At 40.6% G+C, this 26603-nt stretch overlaps 1 protein-coding gene and 1 non-coding gene across 3 annotated transcripts; one reads left to right on the forward strand and one right to left on the reverse strand.

The window, feature by feature from the left end:
- Positions 1-226: 226 nt before the first annotated feature.
- Positions 227-21765, reverse strand: abcg2d (ATP binding cassette subfamily G member 2 (JR blood group)). 2 transcript variants are annotated; one of them, XM_076295987.1, is made up of 16 exons: positions 21554-21765; positions 19698-19757; positions 19159-19273; positions 17551-17703; positions 10278-10435; positions 10030-10181; positions 9755-9844; positions 9183-9433; positions 6119-6201; positions 3460-3549; positions 3133-3257; positions 2368-2522; positions 1957-2046; positions 1577-1627; positions 1083-1117; positions 227-374 (listed from the first exon to the last, which is right to left on the reverse strand). In XM_076295987.1, exons 1-16 carry the CDS (start codon positions 21763-21765, stop codon positions 227-229), a joined length of 1968 nt encoding a protein of 655 aa, XP_076152102.1. The 2 variants fall into 2 exon arrangements, with proteins under 2 accessions (XP_076152102.1, XP_076152100.1); XM_076295985.1 differs by lacking the exon at positions 1083-1117 and having other exon boundaries at positions 1530-1627.
- A 502-nt stretch (positions 21766-22267) lies between these two features.
- Positions 22268-22341, forward strand: trnat-agu (transfer RNA threonine (anticodon AGU)). Its single transcript has one exon. It is a non-coding gene; the product is annotated as a tRNA-Thr (tRNA).
- Positions 22342-26603: the final 4262 nt, after the last annotated feature.

Consider the following 26603-nt stretch of genomic DNA (forward strand, 5'->3'; position numbering starts at 1 on the left):
AGGACACCCTAAAGTAACAAATATACTGAGATTACATATCAAAGTGAAAATGAAGACATTTCAGAACAAAAGCAGTAAAACAAATGGTGTGTAAACTCCCACCCCTTGTGTTCCGTGCTGAGCACATGGGCAGTTTGATTTCCTGTCTCTAGTGCAGTGTGATGGGCCAAAACAGCAGAGTAGCTCAGCTTGAGTGACTACTGGAGCGTCTGCATCCTCTGTGTGATCATGTGAACTTCTTCATGAAGCGCAGCTTCACATAGGCGATGGTGAGGAAGATGACGGTCATCACTACCAGAGCCACATGGTTCTCCCATAGGCCCCATGTGGAGTAATTAATGCCCTGGGCCTTAAGGTGCTGCTCACCTGTGCAACTACATATGAAAAGGACCAGCATTTAATAGGTTATAACACACACAGAAGGACTTGTAGGACACTATACAGAATCACTTTTCAGACACCATTGATCAGTGATGAACAATAGCAATGCTGTTTTGGTAAATCTCTAACATTTAACAGTATTTTTAACATACTAACTATGTACTTGATTTAGAACATGCAGTATAGTGTTACATATTTGTCAGTATAACACAGCACTTTTTCTGTACTTACAGTACACAACCATGATTCCAACTCCAACCATAACTGTAGCTTCTCTATAAATATTAAGTATGCCATTCTGTACTTAATGGAATAGTTAAATAGTCAAATGATTGGCTACTTAAAGTGTGAGTAGTCTACTTCTGGTTCTAGACAAGTAAAAATGTATGTCCACAAACGAGTTACTAGGAGTGCTGCTTGAGTGTTGAGATGTATATAAGTATAAGTATATACTCTTTTGATCCCGTGATGGAAATTTGGTCTCTGCATTTATCCCAATCCGTGAATTAGTGAAACACACTCAGCACACAGTGAGGTGAAGCACACACTAATCCCGGCGCAGTAAACTGCCTGCAACAACAGCGGCGCTCGTGCTCGCGGAGCAGTGAGGGGTAAGGTGCCTTGCTCAAGGGCACTTCAGCCGTGCCTACTGGTCGGGGTTCGAACCGGCAACCCTCCGGTTACAAGTCCGAAGCGCTAACCAGTAGGCCACGGCTGCCCCCCCAAAAAAATTCCTCTGGTGCCCATCAGCTTGGAGATCCAAAATGTTTCCGAAATAAACAGTAATTCTGAGGCACTCATAAGAAATATAAATCTAAAAAGCCTTTATTTTAAACTTGGCTATCCATTAAAAAACATGCCGGGACCACTTTACGAATATCTGCACAGACTGTGAATCTGTCAGTAGAGGGCACCAGAGAGCTATTGATCACACGTCTAACTTAAAGTAGAGAGAACTAAATGACAGGAATTTAAAACCTTTAAAAGGAGAATCATGTCACCCTCATTGAAATCCTTCATATTTCAGATGACTACTGCTTCTAGAATCAACATGCGTATTTGTGCACACATATCTATGCTTAAGTGTGCCTGAACGTGTGTGTGTGTGTGTGTGTGTGTGTGTGTGGGCCGGCCCTGTGTGCACTTACGTTAGCTCCATAGGATTTATAGTGCAGTTGTTCATGCGAGAGGTGACTGAGAGGTTCTTGCAGAATTCCAGACCCACAAACTCATTTATCTCCAAAGCCTGTTAAAATGGACATGCCAAACACAAGAAACTCTTTATCGGGTTTTCATTCAATTCTTTCCTTCACCGTGTTTTATCATTATATAAATATCTCAATATGGTATATTAATACAATGCTTGCTAGATTTGACAAAAAGTGTATTTGACTATGATCCCACAATTACGATATGATACACCATACACCAAGGATTTGAATCAGGTGAGCTTTCATGTCAATTTTGGTTGTATCTTTTTTCATACTTGTTCTAGTACCTTATCCTATTTTGTATGATTTTATTGCTTTGCATCATTGAGTGAAGGGGCGAGCAATGTCTGTTAAGGCTACTTACTGTTAAGCCATAGCGAGGAATACTGAAGTACTTCAGCCAGGACAACCAGTCCATGATACTAGTTAATCTCACCAGCAGACCAGAGAATATCTACAGGACCAAAAATGGATTTAGTACCCGAGAGTACAGATTTGAGGCAAAGTATATTGTAAATGGTCATGATATTTTGCGAAAATCACAGCAAATATTCATGTCAACATAAGAACTTACTAAAATGGGCTAATCTGTGATGTACAAAACAAACCATGGAAGACGTATTGCACCAGGTCAGCATGCTTTATATGTTTAAACATAAGCGTTCTCTATAGTATCCTATTGCTTTATAATATCCTATTTGGTTCTCTGCTTTTGTCAGAAAACCTGTGTTGAGTGTAAGCAATGTTGTTGTGGTATCTGAAATGGTGTGCTCACCATCATGAAGACGAAGCTGATGGTCATGAAGATGTTTGCGACCGCCACCACGGTCTGGTCAGCTGAGATGGCCATGGTCATGGCTGTGGCGGTGTAGGCAACCAGGGTCACAGTGAACATGAAGATGAAGAAGGCCTCAGCAGTGGGCTTGAACCCTGTTAAATAACACTACAGTTTTAACTCTGAGTACAACTCTCAGTGGGCTTGAACCCTGTTAAATAACACTACAGTTTTAACTCTGAGTACAACTCTCAGTGGGCTTGAACCCTGTTAAATAACACTACAGTTTTAACTCTGAGTACAACTTTCAGTGAGTTTTTTTTTTAATGATGATGGACTTTGGACTGTCTGTCTACCTCCGACCACTATGCACTTTATTAATGCAACTCAACAATGCACTATATATACTATATATAGTGCATTTTGTCTATATACTGTGATCCCTCAGAACTATGAACTTTATTTGCTAATACACCTTAATAATGGAATAACATGATCATACTGCATTCTGTGTTTTTATGTCTTTTTAAGCACTGTTATAAAGAAAAGCACTTTTAATGATTGCCCTACTGGTTAGATGCTAAACTGCATTTCGTTGTACTTGTTGTCCTTACTTGTGCAATGACAATAAAGTTGAATCGAATCTAATCTAATCAATGAAATATCAACATTATGCAATCTATAACCAAGTAAAACACACCTGAATCAACAAAATAACAGTATTTTTTATCAGCAGTTACCAACCAAAACTAAAAGCAGACATACCAATCATGAAGTACACCACACATGTGAAGATGACCGATGGGAATGTGCGCAGAGTGAGGATGTCTGACAGAATCTTGGACAGGAAGTAGACCGAGATTCTGTAGTAGCCGCTAGTGTACTCGTGACTGAAGAAAGAGAACACAGAACGTCTTAGAGACTAAGGATCTAAATCTTCCAATAGAACAAAGAATGTCTCAGAGACTGGGGATCTAAATCTTCCAATAAAACGCAGAAATATTTAGTTATACATTCTTTAAAAGGTGACTTGTTTAAAAGTGGGAATTTGTTTCGCCCACTGGCAATACATTGTTAAGTTGCAGTACATACATGAAGAGTTTCCTCTCAGTGATGAAGAGCTCAGCAGCTGATAGTGTACTGAAGCACTGGTTGGTTGTGATGAAAAACAATGCACCGAATCTACAGGAGAAAATCAGCCCTCATTATGAAACACCCCTACGGCACTACTAAAACACTGGACATTTTTAATGGGCAATATCTGCTATATACTGTAATGTACATTACACCATTATACTTAGCTTTGGACTCATGTATGTACAGTTTAAAACAGCATAAGGGAATGTGAGTTTAAAGTAAATAATGTAGATTAAATAAATGGAATGCAAAATACTGACAGTGCAGTTGGACATAAAACCTTTATAGAATGTAATGTATGTGTTGCCAATATAGGCTAGTTGACAATGTGATGTGAAAGCTTTAACTACCAAACAAATAACCTGGTCAATATCTACTTCAGGCACAAATGATGTTTTGCTGTTTGTTTTAAAGATCTTGTATTCTGACAAAGGAGCCTCATGTTGTTGTACATACACCACTATTCAAAAGTTTGGGTTCACTCAGAAATGTCCTTATTTTTGAAAGAAAAACACTGAAATTTCAATTAAGATAACATTAACTGACAGTGCAGTTGGACATAAAACCTTGATAGAATGTAATGTTGTATGCATTGCCAATATAGGCTAGTTGACAATGTGCTGTGAAAGCTTTAACTACCAAGCAAATAACCTGGTCAATATCTACTTCAGGCACAAATTATGTTTTGCTGTTTGTTTTAAAGATCTTGTATTCTGGCAAAGGAGCCTCATCTTGTTGTACATACACCACTATTCAAAAGTTTGGAAGAAAAACACTGAAATTTCAATTAAGATAACATTAAATAAATCTGAAATTCAGTCTAGACATTGTTAATGTGGTAAATGACTATTCTAGCTGGAAATGGCTGATTTTTAATGGAATATCTACATAGGTGTATAGGCCCATTCCAATCAGTCTTACATTCTAATGGTACATCGTGTTAGCTAATCGTGTTAAAAGGCTAATTGATGATTAGAAAACCCTTGTGCAATTATGTTAGCGGAGCTCAAAACTGTTGTGCTGATTAGAGAAACTATAAAACTGGGCTTCCTTTGAGCTAATTGAGTATCTGGAGCATCAGCATTGGTGGGTTCGATTATACTCTCAAAATGGCCAGAAAAAGAGAACTTTCTTCTGAAACTCGACAGTCTATTCTTGTTCTGAGAAATGAAGGCTATTCCATGTGAGAAAACTCAAGGTTTCCTACAATTGTGTGTACAGCGAACTGCACAAACGGGCTCTAACCACAATAGAAAGAGAAGTGGGAGGTCCCGGTGCACAACTAAGCAAGAGGACAACTACATTAGAGTCTAGTTTCAGACTCAATTGGCAGCTTCATTAAATGGTACCCACAAAACGCCAGCCTCAACATCCACAGTGAAGAGGCGACTCCGGGATGCTGGCCTTCTAGGCAGAGTGGCAAAGAAACAGCCATATCTGAGACTGGCCAATAAAAGAAAAAGATTAAGATGGGCAAATTAACAGACATTGGACAGAGGACAAGTGAAAGAGTGCCTTGACGAAAGCAAAGTTTGAAGGACAAAATTATTATTTCAAATAAAAATCATTATTTCTAACCTTGTCAATGTCTTGACTATATTTTCTATTCATTTTGCAACTCATTTGATGAATAAAAGTGTACGTTTTCATGGAAAACATGAAATTGTCTGGGTGACCCCAAACTTATAACGGTAGTGTACATCAAATGCACAGATTACAAAATTGATTTAATCAATGACTTACGGATTAGTCTAGTTTTTACATTCCTACATATTTGTTAAACAGTGACAAAACATATCAAATTACAATTAATGGATTTTTCTAAGCGAGACAGAAAGTTAAGTGACATACTGGAGTGAAATTCAAATATAAATCCTTTCATTTAAACACTTCAGGCGTGAGAGCTACAAGACCATGAGCCATTAGGGGTGGAAAGAGCTGGTTCATTTGATCATTGTGCACACATCAGACAACATACATGTGTGTGAATGTATAAAACTGTGTGTGTGTGTGTGTGTGTGTGTGTGTGTGTGCACGCGCACACACATGTGTAGACTTGCACCTGTATGTGCTCCACTGAACCTCAAAGCACAAGTAATGGGGCCAGTAATTGCAGTAATGTGCATTGTGTGTGATTAGGGTAAGAGGCTTACACTTGCCCCTTGAAAAGGGTCCCAAAGGGTATGTTATTCAGCTTATAACACTTCAGGTTAAAGCATTTATCTAAGAACCTATTCCTTAACACTGCAACAGACTCTAATCAGATCAAATGCCCTGGCACTGGCAGACATTTTGACCTTTTGACAAAGTTTGCCATTGTATCTGTGTACTCGACTCAGAAAACAGGACCACTGTCTGAATTTGTGAAAGGGTGGATGTTTTCATTTTAATTCCCTTACTGTCTGCACTATTCAAGTTAATTTGGTTAGTTTTGACTGTAATCTTTACATGTAAGAGGACCCAAACATCTAATAGCTGTTGTCCCAATTTCAAGTATGGAAAACATTCTTGCTGAGAGATTCAAGTGTCTACTCTGCATGTAAGTTTCTTGTTTTTGTAGAATGTGCATACTTCATGTATATATGAGGTGATGTATCTTCCATTTGATTCTCACCTGTTCTGGATACCACCCTGGTCATCCTTCACACCAAAGAAAATAGCCCCCACAATGAGAGCGAGGAAAATGGTGACACCAAGCTATGGAATAATACAGAAGACAAGAAAGGTCAAAGGTTGTGGCATTTATGTCTCATGGGCAACAAGATGACATCTACTCTTAGCTGTTAATATCAACTCTCGACTCTGGCCTCTCACACTCTGAGACCTAGGGTGGCCATTTCCATAACACCAAAAAGGAGGACACTTTGTGGCATTTAATGAGGCAAGAATAATTACATAGGACTCTGGTGTAGGCTTACTCCCAACTACAACACAATTTTGTCCATGATAGCTATGGTATCATGATACAGTGATTCTGAAATAGGTCTACTCTATTCATTTCAAGACCATTTGAACATGACATATCATGATGTATGTAACAGAAGAGGAACAAATATTCCTGAAAAGGCAAAAAGTGTTTATTCACAGTATTTGTATTTGTTCAATACATTGTGGTATCCGTTTCAAAAACTGACCAGATGAAAATGCCATAATTTGGCTCCACGGACCAGCAGTCTCCTCGCCCATAGTTTGAGAAACGCTATGCTGCGTCCTAGCAAAGATTCTGGAGCGGGGCTCTTTAGGGCCAGTGCAAGTCCAAAAAGGAAGACAAATGAGCGTCCCTACGAGACCTGAAGTGGGGACGGACTGAACTGAGACCAAATGAGCCCCTAGCTTTGAACCTAGCTTTCCACTAGAGCAAAGACCAGGATGGCTCACTGAGCAACTTGTGCTCTTTGATGAGCATGAGCACTCAAGCCTTAGTGGCCCCTTGATAGTTGGTGAGGGCAAGGGAAACTCACTATACTAGTGGAGTGATTGTACAGTGGCTGACAGCTCCGAGTGTGGAAGGCCATGTTGTTTCAGCAGCCCTTGTCAGCCCATGACCTTTTTGGTGACATGCTGTTGTCCCACGTCCCTTTAGCAATGATAATGTAGCTAGCATGTTACACCACAGCATTCCATGAGATAACAACAAAGGGATCCCGGGTTTCTGCCCAATTGAGCACCGACAGCATGTAAGGTAACATGTGACTGCCATGGAGCTGGAGGCACATATGACCTAAATGAAGCCAGTTAATGTGTGAAGAAAGCAGGAACACTTGCAGTGAGGGGCTGGCATGAAGGATTAGTCTTCCAAGAATGTTGGCGTATCTGTGGTGTTGTTCACACATAAGGGGAGTAGGGGAGATAGGGGTGGCTGGGTATGCTTTTTTTCTGAGAAATGTTCCCACAGCCACCAAGCCTCTCCACACTGAGACAAATGAAGACTGTGAAGTCAGGAGGAGGCCTAGTAGACAAAACAGCACAAACATACAGCACAACGGTGTGGATGGGCAGACATTTTAGCTGGTGGTGCAGCAGGATGGGGTGAGAGGGGAGGACGAGATTTCGGATATAAAATAAATCTCCAGTCAAATGACCAGGGGTATGCAGTTAAATACAACCTCTCCCTGTCCAGCAAATACAAACATGTACACACACACTCTCACACACGCTCACACTCTCTCTCACACACACACACTCTCACCTTCACTTCTCTCACATCACCCCCAGCACAAAGTTGAGAGACTTCAATCATGTGACACCAAACCACTCCCTTCTCTCCCTCCTCAACCCGTCTCGCCATGCCAACACCACACCGCACCAAACCACACAGCACCACACCGCACCGCACCACACCGCACCGCACCGCACCGCACCGCAACACAACACAATACACCACACCACACCACACCGCACCACACCACACCACAACACAATACACCACACCACACCACACCACACCACACCACACCACAACACAACACAACAACACAATACACCACACAGCTCTCTCCCAACGCCACCCCCCTCCGCCTGCCAGATATGATATCACTTCAGATCCAAGCCGAGGAGGGCAGCCAGGGGGTCAAGGCAGTCACCAAATCTGATTAGGAGGCCAGGACTGCCCGGATTAGCCTGGTTACTCCGCAGGCCCATTAGCTGCTCATAATGCTTCAAGTGAAGGCCCTAGTGGTTGGCATTTCACTGCCATGGAGGGAGGGGGGTAGGGGAGGGGTAGGGGAGGGAGCGCTGAGCGGCTAATGAGGCCACAAAGTCCCCTTTTCCGAGACGGCCAGGGCGTCGGGGCGGGCGATTAGTACCAGGCTTACCCATGAGTCACTTAGTCCAGCTTGGTAAGTCCTGTCATGAGGTCATCCGCATCAGGAGGATCTCACAAAGGTGTTTCCTTTACTCTTCTGACTTCTTTCTTGCCTTTTAGGAAGGGGGTGGGGTGGTGGTAAAACATGTCTCTGTGTTTGGGGCCAAACAGTACCTCAGTCCATAAGCAGCATAGCATGATGGTAAATAGCTGCTCAACAGTCTCTGAGCACTCTGAGCATCATGCCTATGGTGATGTGATGCGGTACAGTGATGTTTTTTAACCTAGATTTGGTACTTTTGCAAGAAAGTTAAACCGGTGCCAAGGAAAACACGCATAAATTGCTAGAACAAATGTCCTAATATGCTCTACCTTGCACTCATAAGTTCTCCCGAGGGGTTTAGATGATCAGGTTCGACATTTTGACCCCAGGGTCGCACTCAGGCTGTGACCTGACCGGACGAAGCCGTCAGTCAGGATTACACTGTTCAGCCATGCATCATGCAGCTCTTTAGAAACTGAGTATTTCTCAGCACCTCACAAAAACATTGTGATGAAGAGAGTGTGTGTGCATTGAAACATATAGCTTCAGAGTCCTAAACAGTATATGGATATAATGTGGTTGTGTTGTCTTGTCTTGTATGTGGCTGAATCCTGAGGGAGCTGTTTTTCCCAACCTCTGCATCTCTGACTGATGGCAGGAGTCTGCTGCTGTATACTGGGATTTTGATCTATTCTGAGGATTAGGAACCTATTGACCTTCCAAGTTGGTAAAAATGCTACTTTTCTTAGTGTCATTTTAGGTTGCAATGTGTTGTACAGTTTGCTCTGTCAGTTTGCATCAGAGATGCAGAGATTTGACTATGTTGATTACCTGAGCCACAGAGGTCTGTGGGTTTAACATGAGGTTCTGGAAGGTTCTTTTGAGCACCCACTTCAGCTGATGGAAGAATGAGCTATTGTAGGTAACGGTGCGGGCCATGTGCACATTTCTGTAGTCTCTGCCCTGGGTGATGCGTTCCAGTTCGGCTTTGGTTTCGCGGGCGTAGCTGCTGTTCTGGTACTCTTCCACCAAACGGTCCTCAATACTCTGCCGGCTAGTGCTTCCCTCCTCAAAGTTAAATTCTAAAAGTCAGGACAAACATGGATCAGGCCAGCTGCTCGTGCTTGTTTTGAACACAGTGATTTGTATGGGCTTATCAGAACTGCAGATTATGAAGTAAGCACGGTGACATGTCAAGGTGAGATGTATTGCTGTGACAGCTTCACTGACACTATGTCAGGTACTGTATCGAATAGTAGCCAAAAAGGAAACAGAAATTAAATGTGCAGGGAATGTGGAAGGTTATAAGGTGGAAGCAGCAAAATATATAAAAGGAAGATATAAAACAAGTGAAAAACATGACATGACATGACATGACATGACATGACAAAACATAGCTCTACCTCTAGAGTTAAAGATGGTTGCTGTGGAGTCTCCATTGATGATATCCAGAAAGAAGTCTGCTGGGTTGTTATGGGCCTCGCATGCATAACCTGAGAAACAAGCAGATGGCGTGTATATTTCAGAGACCAATCCATGACGTAACAAGGCAGTTATTTTAGGGAAAACAACTGATGATGACACCATGGTTTCACTGTAATTTATTTTACATCCTGAAGAGGCATAGTCCTGAACTAAGCATTTTTGGTTGCAGCACAATAGTAAACTTAGCTCTGACCTATATTGGCAAAGTAGTCCAGTGCATTCTGGGCTGGCCCATGGTACACCTGTTTGCCGCTGACCAGCAGAGTGAGGGAGTCAAAGAGGCGGTAGATGGAGTAGCGCGGCTGGTGGATGGACATTATGATGGTGCGTCCATGGCTAGCCATCCTAGAGGAACATATAAGAGTTAGATATGACATTCTTGTCAGAAATGACAAGTAAATGACTCTCTCTCTCTCTCTCTCTCTCTCTCTCTCTCTGTACCTCTTAAGCAGCAGCAGGACTGAGTTGGCTGTGCTGGCGTCCAGGCCAGTGGTAGGCTCATCAAGGAACAGGACCGAGGGGTCAATGACCAGCTCCATGCCGATGTTGGTCCTCTTGCGCTCTCCACCGGATATGCCCCGAATCAGCTGGGTGCCCACCTGCACATCACACAAGATCCCAAAACTCAGCAACAGACACACACATACAGCACATAGACAAGCAGGACACTTAAAGCAGCACGCATCTGCTACACACTCATTTGGTAGATTCAAGTCTCATTGCTGTGTTGTGTTATGACCAGTGTTGCCACAGTTACCTTGAAAAAGTAATCTGATTACTGATTACTGATTACTCCTTTAAAAAGTAACTTAGTTACTTTACTGATTACTTGATTTTAAAAGTAACTAAGTTAGATTACAAGTTACTTTATTAGTTACTTTCAGCAGCTGCCGACAACACCCCCACCGCCTCAACATAAAAATGATAATCGGTTTTGCCAATACTTTAATGTCAACAATGTATAGCAGACATCCCAACCTAACCTACTTAGATACTGAAATTCAGATGTTTGTTCAATAATGTCTAGTCAGTACACCAAATAAGGAAGGTCTATTGATATAAATTGTGATAGTAAAATATGTAGATTTTGGGTAGTTTGGCCTTTTCATGTAGCCTTGGCAACTAGCCATCTAGTATAGGCCTGAGTAATATGCAAATGAAATTACACTTGTTAAACTCACCTCAGCAAGTCTTTTGCAATCATTTAACCCGCCATGAGCAATGCTAAAGTCACTGTTACAAACAGTGCAGTGTGCAAGACTATCATTATGTTTTACTCTTATGACTACACTTTTGTGTAGTCTGATGTGAAATGGGCTTAAATGTTCCTTTTTGAGGGGCACTGACTCTGCCATGACACTCCTGTTCCTACACTGCAAAAACTGCTTATCTAACAAAATCTAACCAAGTGTTATTAATCAAGATAAAAAAAACTAGTTGGTATTGTTTTCAGTATAAAGCGACTTACCTAGCGCTTTCTTGTGAAATCATTTGACTTAATTAAAAAAAAATGTGACTTATTTTAAGACATCTCATCTTGAAAACAAGCAAATTTGTCTGCCAGTGCGTTAAGCAAATTTGTCCTAAAAACAAGCAAATTTGTCTGCCAGTGCGTTGAGCAAAGTTGTCTTGATAAGACTCCTTAAAATAAGTTGAAGTCTTCTTAAATTAAGTCAAAATGAGCTTTTGAGAGGGCGCTAGGTAAGTCTTTTCATACTAAAAACAATACCAAATAGATTTTTTAATCTTAATATAAGATCAATAACACTTGGTTAGAATTAATTTTTTGCAGTGTAGATACACTGACTGAACTGATTAATTAAGTTCGGGAGAAAAGAGATATAAGCCCACTTACACTGAAAACTGATTGGTTGATTTAGCAAAACAGACCAGGATGCTCTCTGTATTGGATGCGCTTCAGGCAGGCACGCACCACTCCTCTCTCTCTCCCTCTCCGTTGTGTGCGCATTAAACTCAGATGCACACGCGATTTGAAGTCCGGTCTGGCTTGCGTGCTCTTGTTCACTCTAGGTTCCGGGAGATTTTATGTAATTTGCAGGCGTCAGGAAACCGCTATCAATATGTGGAACTTTGTCGCCAGCACAGAATGTACAATGTACCTTAATGTTGTCATGTTTAGCTGACACAAACTCAAAATAATGACTGTATAGATAAAAATGTGCATCTCTCTCCTCCCTCCATTGTTTACGTTTGTGTCGCTGCATGGTTTTACGTGAATTGTCCTCATGCTGAAAACGTGAGCATAGCCTACATGACTTTAATCCCCGAGACAAGAAGAAAGAAAAGAATATATCTTTTTACTAAGGAAAATGACAAAAATAGTAACGCACAGTGACTTAGATAAGTAACTTTAATCTGATTACTGGTTCTAGGCGACTCTGCTGTGAGACATATAAATGGGGAAAGGATGATTGTATGTTTTTTCCCAAATGCTTCAGTGTCTGACACAAAAAACAAGCTTGCAGAACTGGTGTCAAAATATGCAACTATCAAGCGCATCATTGTGCATGTTGGAGCAAATGACATCTACAGAGAACAGCTGTATGTCAAAGAAGATTTCAAGGAACTTTTCTCGGCCCTATATGAGCTTGGAATACAAATTTTCATCAGTGGCCCACTCCCAGCAGAGGGAAGCTTTGTATTTTCCAGACTATTCAGTTTAAACACCTGGCTCGCAAAAACATGCTTTTCAGTTGGGATTAATTTTATTGACAATTTAACCTTTTTTGGAATCGCAGGGAATACTTCAGACCAAATAGCACAGAGCTGAGTTGGACTGGGGCCAAGATCTTAACCGAATACTATCACCTCTCTCTCCTGCACCCAACATTTTTTCTGCCAACCTTGAGCCGAGCCTCTGATAAGCGCTCAGTGGCCATACAGACGGAACAAGCGGATGACATCAACAACTCAGCTAAACTAAAACACTCTGCACAGGCTGAAACAGAGATAGGCCCAACCCCCACTGCTGTGGGGCCCTCTGGTAACCACCCGCTAGCCTCCACTGAAATGCAGACCTTGGAGAAACATAAACAACCAGCTCAACAATGCCAAGCCATGTCCACTGGACAAGATAAGACGGGTGCTGCTAAAATGACTCAAAGTCAATCACTGGTGTCAAACTCCCTGGAATCTCAGCAAACAAATGGATGTGATGAGCATGAGGAGATAGCACCTATCAAAGCTGCTGAGAGGCTATCAGAAAGGAAGGGTCATGTTGTAACACCAGTACCAATACCCCTCCCCACCTCCGTCGTCTCCTTGTCACCACAAAGACACAACAACATGGAATACACTACTGGAATACATGCTGAAAGCGGAGCGTCTGCAACAAACTTCCCAGAACCTCAGCAGGCAGATGGAAACTCTGGATCAATTTTCAACCCCAACCTCCTTGATTTCCCATCACCACCCACACCCAATCACGTCCCCACCCAATCAAACTCCCCAGGCCACACAAACCCCCCTAATCTCCCATCACCATCCCCACCCCGTCATCCCACCACCCACTCAAACTCCACAGGATCCCCTGAATACCCATCACCATCCCCACCCAAGCACATGATTTTCCCTGCAAGAATGGAGAGACTGCTACCAGTAGCCATGCAGAGTTTTACTAACCCAAGATCATTAGCACCAAAGAAGCAAAGGGCACCTCCACCCCCTCGCCCTCCCCCTCCCCGTTTAGAAGGATCTCTTAAGCAGCAGCAACCTCTTAGTTCATTTTCTCAGCCGGCATATAGCATGGAATGTGCAGTGGAAAATACTGATGGCAGCAGCAGGGGACAATTATATGATGACTGTATTGCATGATATTCTCAGGGTCCCTGCAATATAAATGGTACTGACAGTAGTTTTGAGAACATGCCGGGACCCAGTAAGCCCATGACATTCTCTATTCTTGTATTGACAAGAAATAGAACACAAATGCATCGTAAAAAAAAGAAGAGCTAGGTGAACTGCTATCAGTTGTTTGCATAGAGTTTGACTGTCTTATTATATCAGGGGATCTAAACTTGCATGTGGATAATCCTGAAAACAATTATGCCAAGGAATTCATTGCACTAATCGATACTTTCTCCCTAACACAGCATGTACAGGGGCCAACACACTCTCTCGGCCATACCCTCGACCTTGTTATCACAAAGGGTCTCGATGTCTCTACAGCTGTTAAAGACCTGGCCTTATCTGATCATTTCTGCGTGTTCTTTGATATGTCTATGTCCCCACACACTCAAAACAAAGCTATGATGGTAAAAAGGAGAATCTTAAATGATCAGACAAGTGCTCTCTTTGAGCAAGCACTTTCACTAAAGTCAAGTCAACTGTCAGACTCTGAAGACTTATTTGATCACTTTAATGCAAAAATGGCAAACATTATGGATGACATTGCTCCATTACAATTCAAGAAAGTTAAGGACAAACAGAAAGCACCATGGAGGCAAAATCCAGCAGTTAAACTTCTAAAAAGAGAGTGTAGGAAGACTGAAAGAAAATGGCGTAAATACAAACTTCAGATCCACTATGAAATCCATAAAGAGATGCTCCGCACATATAACTCTGAAATATGCAAAGCAAGACAGTCTTTCTTTTCTAACATTATCAATAGAAGTTCAAATAACACTCATATTCTATTTTCAACTGTTGATAAGTTAACAAATCCCCCCTCACACCTGAACTTCTCTCAACTAATAAATGCAATGAGTTTTTATCTTTTTTTAAAGGTAAAATTGACAAAATCAGACTCAACATATCTGCTCAATTACAAATTGAACAACCTTAACTTCCAGCAACAAACAGAGGGAAACTAAACTTGATGTCAGAGTTCAGCTTGATAGACTACGAAACACTTGGAAAAAACGGTACAGAATCTCAGCTCTTCCACATGTGTCTTAGACACTCTGCCTACCAATTTCTTCAAAACTGTTTTTCACCTCATAGCGGCGGATGTCCTTCAAATTGTAAATGTATCACTGCTGTCTGGCACTTTTCCTAAGTCACTGAAAACAGCTGTTGTAAAGCCACTTCTCAAGAAGAATAACCTGGATGCCTCCATGCTAAACAATTACAGGCCCATATCCAATCTACCTTTTATTGGCAAAATTATTGAAAAAGTAGTCTTTAATCAATTAACCACCTTCCTAACATCAAATGGGTATTTTGATTACTTTCAGTCTGGTTTTCGGGCAAATCACAGCACTGAAACAGCTCTCATTAAAGTTTCCAATGACATACGCCTCAACACAGATTCAGGTAAAACATCAGTCCTAGTGCTACTGGACCTTAGTGCAGCATTTGACACTGTTGATCACAATATATTACTACACAGACTAGAACACTGGGTTGGATTTACAGGCATAGTTATCAGCTGGCTAAAATCATATCTACAAGAAAGGAGCTTCTTTGTTGCCATCGTAAACTGTACCTCAACACCAACGTCCTTGACCTGTGGTGTTCCCCAGGGGTCGATCTTGGGGCCACTATTAGTCAACCTCTATATGCTCCCACTTGGACAAATCATTCAAAATAATTTGATTTCATATCATAGCTATGCAGATGACACACAAATTTACTTAGCTCTATCACCAAACGACTATGGTCCTCTTGAATCTATGTGTCAGTGTATAGAACAAATCAACACCTGGATGTCTCAAAATTTTCTTCAGCTGAACAAAGAAAAAACTGAAGTAATTATATTTGGTAAAAATGAGGAAAGACTTAGGGTTGCCACTCTCCTTGACACAAAAGGGTTGAAGGCAAAGGATACTGTTAAAAATCTTGGTGTATTAATTGACAGTGATCTAAATTTCAACAGCCACATGAAAGCGATAACTAAATCAGCTTTTTACAACCTCAAAAATATTGCCAAACTCAGAGGGCTGATGTCAAAACATGAGTTAGAAAAACTCATTCATGCATTTATCTCCAGCAGGGTTGATTACTGCAATGGACTGTTCACAGGCCTTCCTAAAAAGACTATTAAACAGCTTCAGGTGATACAAAATGCAGCAGCTAGGATTCTAACAAAAACTAAAAGAACTGACCACATTACTCCAATTCTTAAGTCCTTGCACTGGCTTCCAGTAAGTCACAGAATTGACTTTAAAGCACTATTGCTTGTTTATAAATCAGTAAATGGAGCAGGACCTAAATACTTGTCAGACATGCTTCAGCAGTACACACCTTCTCGTCCTCTCAGGTCCCAGGTGAAAAACCTGCTAGTAAAACCTACAGTTAGAACTAAACATGGTGAAGCAGCTTTTAGCTGCTATGCGGCTCAGCTGTGGAACCAACTTTCGGATGACATCAAAAAGGCCCCAACTGTAGCTGTTTTAAATCTAGACTTAAGACCAAACTGTTCTCAGATGCTTTCTGCTAACTGTGCCGAGTTACAAATTCTGAATCTGCCTGGATAATTATTCTACTTTGTCTTTTATTACTTTTTTTACTACTTTTGCCTTTGTTTTTGCTTACTAATTATTCTTTATTTTTAAATGATTTTACCTTGTGTTTTATGTTTTCTTTTTATTATGATCTTTACCTTTTAACTATTCTTTGACTATATTGCCCTTCTATGCTTTTATTTGTTATTATTGTTTTGTTTTGTTTATGTAAAGCACATTGAATGACCTCTGTGTATGAAATGCGCTATATAAATAAACTTGCCTTGACTTGACTTAAATAGTAGCGCGTTAGATTATTCGTTACCGAAAAAAGTGGTCAAAATAGACTAACTAACAGTTACTGGCATCACTGGTTATGACTATTAGGTGCAAATTCCAATTCAAGATAGAAATAATAATAATATTATAGTAAATAGTAAATAATAATAAATTAGATTTTAGTTTTACCAGGAAAATAATGATACATACATGCATTCAGGCTGCTGCAGTAATTATTCCCTTATATCTTTATTCAGCCTTTTTAGTTGAAATGTACTTGTTTTGTTAATTAATTAAATTCTACTAAAAATACCAGCCTACTAAAAATAGATTATCAAACAGAAAAGCCCTGTTTCAGTTTACAGGGACAAACACTTGAAATAAGTGCTCTAACACAAGAGTACAAACTTGTCAGCATGTCTATTCAGACAGAAAGGAATTTGATTATCTAATCCTACATTATAGATTAGATTTCACTTGTTGCTTTTTGCTGAGTGCCATGATTTTAATTATGATTTTGATTATGATGGTATTTCAGTTAATTCAGCTTATGGTTTAAGAAAAAGGAAGTGTGTGTGTGTGTGTGTGTGTGTGTGCGTGCGTGCATGTGTGCGTGTTTATGTCAAAGACAGAGAGAGATGTCTTCTGTTTATGTGTATCTGGCCGTATGTGTATCTGGCCCTGAGAGATGGGTAGGACAAAGGTGATGAGTCTTTTGTGTGTGTTCAGTTATTTGGAACTGAGTTATGCAAGTGTAATTGTCTATGTGTTTACCACCTTAATGTGGACGTGGCTGACTTCCAAGTCTTTGTACAAATGCATGTGAGAATAGGCAAGTGGTTGCATGTGAAATATCTCTCTCCAAGAGAAGCTTGTAAAAATTCTGTAACAGATTTCAGTTATTTCTATAACTTTTAATCTGCATATCCCAAGAAAATCAAAAAGTATCGTTCCTCAATAGTATTAGTCAATAATACTGAATAAACCATACAAGTGAGAGAGAGAGAGAAATAAGCCCAGAGCGTCGTCACCTTTGAATCTGCCACCTTGCTGAGGCCCAGCTCCTGGATGAGGTGGTTGACACGCACCTCCTTCTCTCTCTGGCCCACTGAGGAGGGCAGACGCAGCGCTGCCGAGAAGCGCAGATTCTCCCTCACGGTCAGAGTTCCCATCACCACGTCATCCTACAGAGAGCACACGCAAAACAACAACAATACTCAAACCACTATATGGCAGACATGCCAGCGCAAAAAGACTCCATAGTACTGCAATTTACTATGGGTACTGTGTGAGTGTACTGCATGTAGACAGACTGCATTTCACTATGGGTAAGGTGTGAGTGTACTGCATGTAGACAGACTGCATTTCACTATGGGTACCGTGTGAGTGTACTGCATGTAGACAGACTGCATTTCACTATGGGTAAGGTGTGAGTGTACTGCATGTAGACAGACTGCATTTCACTATGGGTACCGTGTGAGTGTACTGCATGTAGACAGACTGCATTTCACTATGAGTACGGTGTGAGTGTACTGCATGTAGACAGACTGCATTTCACTATGAGTACGGTGTGAGTGTACTGCACGTAGACAGACTGCATTTCACTATGGGTACTGTGTGAGTGTACTGCATGTAGACAGACTGCATTTCACTATGGGTACCGTGTGAGTGTACTGCATGTAGACAGACTGCATTTCACTATGGGTACGGTGTGAGTGTACTGCATGTAGACAGACTGCATTTCACTATGAGTACGGTGTGAGTGTACTGCATGTAGACAGACTGCATTTCACTATGGGTACGGTGTGAGTGTACTGCATTAGACAGACTGCAATTTACTATGGGTACTGTGTGAGTGTACTGCATGTAGACAGACTGCATTTCACTATGGGTACGGTGTGAGTGTACTGCATGTAGACAGACTGCATTTCACTATGGGTAAGGTGTGAGTGTACTGCATGTAGACAGACTGCATTTCACTATGGGTACCGTGTGAGTGTACTGCATGTAGACAGACTGCATTTCACTATGGGTACTGTATGAGTGTACTGCATGTAGACAGACTGCAATTTACTATGGGTACTGTGTGAGTGTACTGCATGTAGACAGACTGCATTTCACTATGGGTACCGTGTGAGTGTACTGCATGTAGACAGACTGCAATTCACTATGGGTACTGTGTGAGTGTACTGCATGTAGACAGACTGCATTTCACTATGAGTACGGTGTGAGTGTACTGCATGTAGACAGACTGCATTTCACTATGGGTAAGGTGTGAGTGTACTGCATGTAGACAGACTGCATTTCACTATGGGTACCGTGTGAGTGTACTGCATGTAGACAGACTGCATTTCACTATGGGTACCGTGTGAGTGTACTGCATGTACAGACTGCATTTCACTATGAGTATGGTGTGAGTGTACTGCATGTAGACAGACTGCATTTCACTATGGGTAAGGTGTGAGTGTACTGCATGTAGACAGACTGCATTTCACTATGGGTATGGTGTGAGTGTACTGCATGTAGACAGACTGCATTTCACTATGGGTAAGGTGTGAGTGTACTGCATGTAGACAGACTGCATTTCACTATGGGTATGGTATGAGTGTACTGCATGTAGACAGACTGCAACAGACTACCTGGACCACATAGCCAGACAGGCACTTAAAGTTGGGGGGCTGAGGTGCTCCATCTATTAGCACTTCTCCTGAGAGACCAGCTGGGTCCTTCCTGGCAGCCAATACATCCAGGAACCTTTACAAATGGGTAAGGGGAGATAACGTGAGGTGCACACAGATCACATGTTTTGGCCTCTGTGATGGCCTTAATCACTCTGTTGTCATGGAAGGGCTGGTGTATCCAGGTGACCTCTAGCATATGAGTGATGGCATTGCATAGGAAATAACATAAGTATAAGTATATACTGTACTCTTTTGATCCAATGCACTGGATAATGCACTGGACATGCAAACATGTGCAATGCACACACACATTGTGTACCTCCAGGGAAGCAGGTAATTCTAATCTAATAAAATATAAATAATAACATTAATGCCATCATCAGTGTGGGACAGATAAGTGCTAGTATGCAGGGGTAGATATGTGCATATGTTGTTTTAAAAACATACATTTCATAAATGCTCCTAACGTTTACAGTGTCATGAACTCATGTACTTACGAAGACTTCCCGCTTCCTGTGGGTCCTAAAATAGCATTTAAACCAGGTCTCATGATCCCACTGGAACATGGAGAGAGATAGAGAGAGAGAGAGAGAGAGAAAGAGAGAGAGAGAGATTTGATTAGAGTCAAATCACTGGTTTTGTCAAAAATTCCTCAGGTGCAGCAGGGCATGAGACACTTTCAGATAGTAAGTCATGTCCGATATTATCCATAAGATAGAATAAAACTAATTTTACTTTTCTTCACATTTCTGACAGAAAATATTTGAAAAACAATGAAATGGAAAAGGACAAAACCATACAGGGTGTGTTCAGATGACACAATCACACACAAAAAAATTATATTTAAGTTCACACCCAAATCAAATTTTCACAGATCAAATTTTTAGATTTATTGAACAAATCTTTTGCTTCATGCCAAAATGTTTAGCTGCAGGGAGAAAGATTTAATTGGGCAGTTCTTTGGCTAAAAGTGGTATAATCCAGCTTTTCAACAGCCAAGCCAATTACCTGGCCTTGGCCTCCAGGTGTCAGGAGAAGAGTAGAGCACACAGACCATCCTGACGCTTGGACTCACATTTATTAACTAAATATCATTAGACTTCATTTCCATTTGGCAGCCAAATGTTTCAGAAAGAAATACTTCTCACAGGTGTGTAGCACAAGAATATACAAGGGGGTAATATACAAAATACTGAATAAAAGGATGTTGCACAAGCATATGCATATATTGGGCATGTCTATCACGCAGCAGTATAACAGTGAATAATATTAATAATATTAATCTGCACTGTCAAGGTTTGTTTTTTTGAGAAGGTACCAGAAGAAAGATACAAGTCTGCCCCCCTGTTTAACAGGAACCATGCTGACGGTAGCCTATTTTAGTTGATATACTTTATAAATCACCCCCAACAGAGTAGATAAATACCATATATTATATGGCCTTATATCATCATTTCTTTAAAGTAAGTTGTGGACCACGTGTGACATTAAATATACCAAACTGATAAGACAGCATAGTAAAAAGGACTTAATTTGTGGGCCAACTCATGCACCTTTAAGTTTGAGCCTCTAGAGCTCCCTTACCTCTAGCATGGGCTCCCCATCTCTGGTTGGCTATTTGATTTAGTGCAATGGTTGGTATTATAATGTTTCTCTATGCTATATAACATAGTACACAGTTAGGCCACGTGTTTTATTGTAGTTTATTTATGTGTGTTGAAAATGTGGTGATGTACACTATGCATGCAAACATTCTACTAATATTTTACAAATTTAGCACTGGGGTAGGCTAAGTAATAGTGGCAAGCACTTCTATTTTGTACATTCCACAGACCCAGACTGCAAAGAAAAGGTCTATCAGGACTTACACAAACCAGCCCCAGAAAGAAGAAAAAAAGGAATTAAAATGAGTTAGAGTCTTGTTGCCTCTCACGTGACAACATTTAATTCCATTCTCTGGCAGGCTGCACTCTGGTGTATCAAAGAGATTATACGCAGGAAGGCATGCTTAATAGCATATAATTAACACTATGGAGAGAGGCAAAATGATGCATTCGAGCTGCCCTGGGAAACGTCGGAGGCATTTACTGCCATTGGGACAGGAACTGAGGATTTTCTACTACGGTAGAGAGGGACTCACAAACACCAACTCAAAATGTATTCAAACAATATGCTGTGCATCTACCATCCCTTGTGTTGGCTGTACTGTTGTGACTGACTCAGAAATATTGGTATAATTATAGTAATTTTCCAATTTCAGACAATAAAGATGACACTGACACGTGACATGTGAGATTATAAAATACAGAATATAAAGTGTATTTGTTAAAGAGGGGAGCTATGCGGGACTGACCTGAGATCCACCAGTATCTCCTTAGTAGTGGTCTTCCTTTTACAGAGGGGGCCACTCTTGAGTACCACTTTGTACTGGATGTCGTGGAAGCTGACAACAGCACCACGCTGAGGCTTGCCAGTCTCCATGGTGATGACCTTGGGCCCTGCCAGGCCATTGGTGCACATGTCCTCCACCATCTGCATGTTGACATGATTTGCCCGATCTTCCATCTCCTACGGCCGTCTCCCTGTACCCAACCAAAATGGCAACTACACAGTTACAGATGACAAGGCAACAGTGTGAAGGTAGTGCCAATCTGTTCTTATGTGGTACTTGTGAATCACATTTGTGTTCACTAAGACCTGTTGAACCCTGGAGGTACTTGAGTTATCTTTAAGTGATGACTTTAGTTTAATATGTGCATATCAATAAAGAAAATGAAAGGGTAACAGATGTGGAAGGTCTCTATTAATGACAATACAAACACCCATTTAAAAAGTAACTTTGGGCAAACCCAATAGATTAAACAGCAAGTTGACTGTAGAAACATTTCCTTCTCTTTGATACCTCCCCCAGGACTCAGGAGAGGCTTTCACCTGCGTCTGTTTGTTGGCAAGTTTACAAAAAAACAACCCACATGGCTGAAAACATGTGATAAGATCCTTGATTAAGCTAAGCTGGTATATTTAACATAGGGTGTTGATATTGAATTAACATAATTAATTTGTCAGTGGCGCTGTGGCTTAGTTGGTTAAAGCGCCTGTCTAGTAAACAGGAGATCCTGGGTTTGAATCCCAGCAGTGCCTTATCTTGAATTTCCCCTTGGGGATCAATAAAGTATCTATCTATCTAACAGCGCCTTGGTGGAGGTATGCACCCTACTGTGTCTCTGATGTTGACTTTGTCTTAGCCATGCGCCTTATATTACATATCAGCCATGTATATATAAGAGGACGTGTGATTACCTCACCATGCATACTCATACCTTACAAAACATATACATTGTTATATAACTGGGTGTGTGAGCTGGGAGGCCTCATGATAGCCTATCAGTGTAAGGCATGCTTATAATAGAAATGCTTCTTGGTCAGAGGGGATAGAGGCTGACCGAAACTCCAAAATACTGATTGCCTGACCATTTTGAAATAAAGAACTAAATTCCTCAAGGACATTAAGCCAGTCTTTCACGTCTGAGCAGGAACACGTGATCAATTAGCAGTGTCAGTCAAGAGCACAGGTGGTCTATGTGAACCAGTGTGCTTCATCCTCTGCTACCACCTTTCTGAAGTTCAAAGCCATGATTGTAACTATTACTGTGCAAGCTGAGCAGACGCAGACACTGGCTACATTGTTCACCATCCACATCTCCGTGTATTCAATTATGGGATGGTCCGAAATCAATGTCATGCGACCAAACTGCAGAGTCGAGAGTAGCGAGACTCGAAGGGGAGAATGGTTGATCTTGGGTGTCGTGCAATGCAAAGTGACTCAATCAAACTATCTGAGTGACTCAATGAGACAGTAGCACATATATTTCCACACATGTAGCCTAATTAAAGGTACAAAAGTCCCATCACAAGAAGTGTTCCCTTCATTACTGGATAGTCAGCATGGATGATGCACTTATTCTTACTGTACTCTAATGTTTTTTAAATTGTCCTAATATTGTTGAGAATTGCTCTAAAACTTAAACTGTTTACCATGTTGTTAGTCGCTTTGGCTAAAAATGCGTCAGCCAAATGTAATGTAATGTAATGTAATGTAATGTTTTGAAAAGAATCACCTCGTCTGCAATCTGCATACGTCTACATAACCTTGCCGTATCAGTGATGCCTCTTGTAGGCTACTCAGCAATGAATAGCCGCCTATATAGACGCGCGCTTGACACAGACTGATGAAATTGGCCTGCTGCAGACACAAACAAACAAAAAAAATACGTGTCTTACCTTCCTTGGAGCAAATTAGTTTTAAGGTATGGGCAAACTTTTCCTCGCAGTTGTTCCGGAGAGTCCTTGTGTGGCGTTACTTGTGCCATTCCAGGCGTTGCTTATATAGACTCCAGAAATTCTTGAATTGAATGCGGAGATGGGAGGAGGTGGGCAGAGCACACATTCGCCTCAGATGATCGGATGAAGACGTCAGTGCCACAGCCCCAGTTAGGCTGCTACGATATAATGCTATATGGTGTAGATCTAATTTCTAATTTCTAAATCTAATAAGACAATATAGCCTCAGGAAGCCTGCTTGCAATTTGCCACAGTTTATGTAGGCCTATAATTTAATTATTTTTGCTTCAGGCCTGTTATTGCAATCAATTTGGGTGGAACCAATGTTTGTTTTTGAGTAGCCTATACAGTGAAATTATATTTAAAATCATATGTGGCGTTTGTTAAAGATGTTGGCCCACAGTGTATTACAGTTTTTCTCAGTTGCTTTGGCACATCTCTCAGGTCATAATGGTAAATCTTAAAACTGTTTGTTCAAACTCTATATCATCTTATCACTTGTGCACATCATTAAAGCAGTTTCTCATCATTTTGAACAAATAACACTGTTTTCGTGCATGCAACTGATTTTGTAGAAATGTCTGCTGTAATGTCATGTTGGTCAAAATGCACTGGTTCTCTGCTTATAATAGTCCTACCTAAAACAAATTGGCCTTATTTCATCGCGTGTCATTACATGCAAATGTGAACTAGCTGTCATAGTTGTCATAGGCCTAGTCTGTTTAGCATACATGTGATCTGACAGACCGGCATCAGGATGTAAGATGTAGGCTACAGTGGTGCACTGCTCTGACAAAGTTTTTTTTTTTTTTTTTTACAGTATATTGGTCATTTTTCATTTGTGCAATGCTGTAAAAGCCTTAGTTTTCTTTATACAGTCACAATGTCTGTCAACAGTTAAAACTTTGAATATCCACGCTTTTGAAATCAGCCTCCTCTACACACAATAATGTCTGTGTAACTTTGTAGTTTTGAAATAGAAAATAGTGCTGCCTTGCGCATTGTTAATTAGAAAATACCTACAGAGTAAACTGTCATACTGACAACAAGACAAAACAGTTTGACTATCTTGACATAACCAATGGCATCATCATGACTTGTCATTTTGATTGCTCTGACCGTTTTATTGGCATACATATATGCTTTTTTGAGGCATAAACTAAGCATTTTGAGCAAGATACGCGCTTAGGTTATCCACTCTGTGGTGCAGTTTGCACTAATTGTTTTGAGAAATGTACTAACTGCAAATATTCATTATGATTCGAGAAATGCACCAAAACGACGAACGACGAAACTGTAAGTAGGCTAATGTATTTTAGAATATGTTTAACTTTTAACGGTCCTGCATACACAATTATATAACACAGCCTGCCATTTAATTTGGATAGGCCAGTAGACTGTAATAGTCAGTGGCATCCAAATGTTTGGGCATCCCTGACTTGGACATTTTTTTTTGTCACTGTGAAGAGTAAACGGATCTCCACCTTAAAGATGGGGCATTGTTCTCAATGTCAAGTATATTTAAAGCAAGGTGGTGGGCTATGTTGTTTATGTGTCTATCATATGTGTGTATTAAGGGATTTTCTGAAATAACCTTTAGCAATGTCTCAATGTCAATGACTAAAATGAGAGAACTCGTAGGCAAAAAGGGCAGATCAATACCTCTACAATACCTCGGTTTAAATGGAAAGAACCTTAAACAAATAGTTTTGTAGAGAGAATTGCTGGTATATAAGAAGGGCAAATAATTAAAACCCCTGTTTGATTGCAAGACACTGAATGAAGAGTGGTGGAGGTGTACCTTTCTTGGCTGCAATGAGTAAAGGGTGCAGAATTTTGTGCAGAATTGTGAGTCTCCATTGTTGGTATAGTTTTCCATTTTATAGCATGGAAATAAAGTCAAGTCGATATCAAAGAAATACACCTAATCTTTAGGCCTACCTACGTTTTGGAATTTGACTTCCTTTGGATTCGGAACATTAACAGTGACACACTCACGCGGCTAGTTAAGTAAACACTTGCTGTATAACGTTACACGTTTACATTATGAAACAAGTTTTTTGCTGTTTTGGTAACCTCCATAATGTCAGCCGATGATGTAACCTCTATATATTGTCAGCCGATGATATCAAACTATGTTTTTTGCTTTGACTCAAGATGTAAATCTTATATTTGAGGTCTATACACGAGGGCATGACTTGCTATTTAGGTGGACTTAAAATCAATTACAAAATATCACATTTTTAAAGGATGTTGCTTAAGCTCTTCAATTAGGAGCAGTCATGCTAATGAAATGTGTGGCCTTGTTGATTTCTCATTCACTCCTAGTTAATGGTTAATAACACGCAGACCAGTGTGTTTACCACACCAGCTTATGAAAGCTGCAGTCTACCTGTCTCAACGGGACAATTGGCTGTGTGTGTGTTAAAGCTGTTCTATTGAAAACGATACAAATGTGCTTCCTTCACATCTGCCAGTCGTATTACATCAAGGGAAGACCTTACTCCAAAGAGGAATGACTTGAATAGTTAATGTTAATGACCCCTGCCACATTGAATGTCATCCCGACTCAGAGGATTTCACTGCTCAGTTTGGTAATCGACTGGCATCATGAAATACCTTTTAGTTATTTGCCTAGAGGTGTAACGTCCTTCATAGTATCAGAAGGTTTTTTTTATTATTATTATTGGTCATCAACAATGTTTTGTAGCCTATCTCAAACCAATCAGTTAAGTGATTTTGTTGTTAGTATTAATTCTAAAGAACAAAGAAAAACATAATTTTATAACTTTAATTAAGCGGTAAAGAAGTTCTCACTAGGTGCAGTAATTGTGGCAAGCTGTTGGGGATGTAATAACTACGCCATCTTGTGGAAGCAACAATAGTTAAGACGTTACAATATAGGTTGCACTGTACACATTTGGTGTTGTGTAGCTGCAGCCTACATTAGTAAATCTTTGGTAAAAAATATGACCACTGAAGTTTGCAAATTTGATTATTACAAACCACACAAATGGCCCCAATCCCAAAACGTCCCAAATTAAAACCGCAAGTCCCAAAAT

The sequence above is a fragment of the Alosa pseudoharengus genome, unplaced genomic scaffold (genome assembly GCF_046254945.1).
Source record: "Alosa pseudoharengus isolate Yale_2024_CS ecotype anadromous, Long Island Sound unplaced genomic scaffold, YU_APseudo_1.1 YU_APseudo_1.1_scf_2, whole genome shotgun sequence".
Taxonomy (NCBI): domain Eukaryota; kingdom Metazoa; phylum Chordata; class Actinopteri; order Clupeiformes; family Clupeidae; genus Alosa; species Alosa pseudoharengus.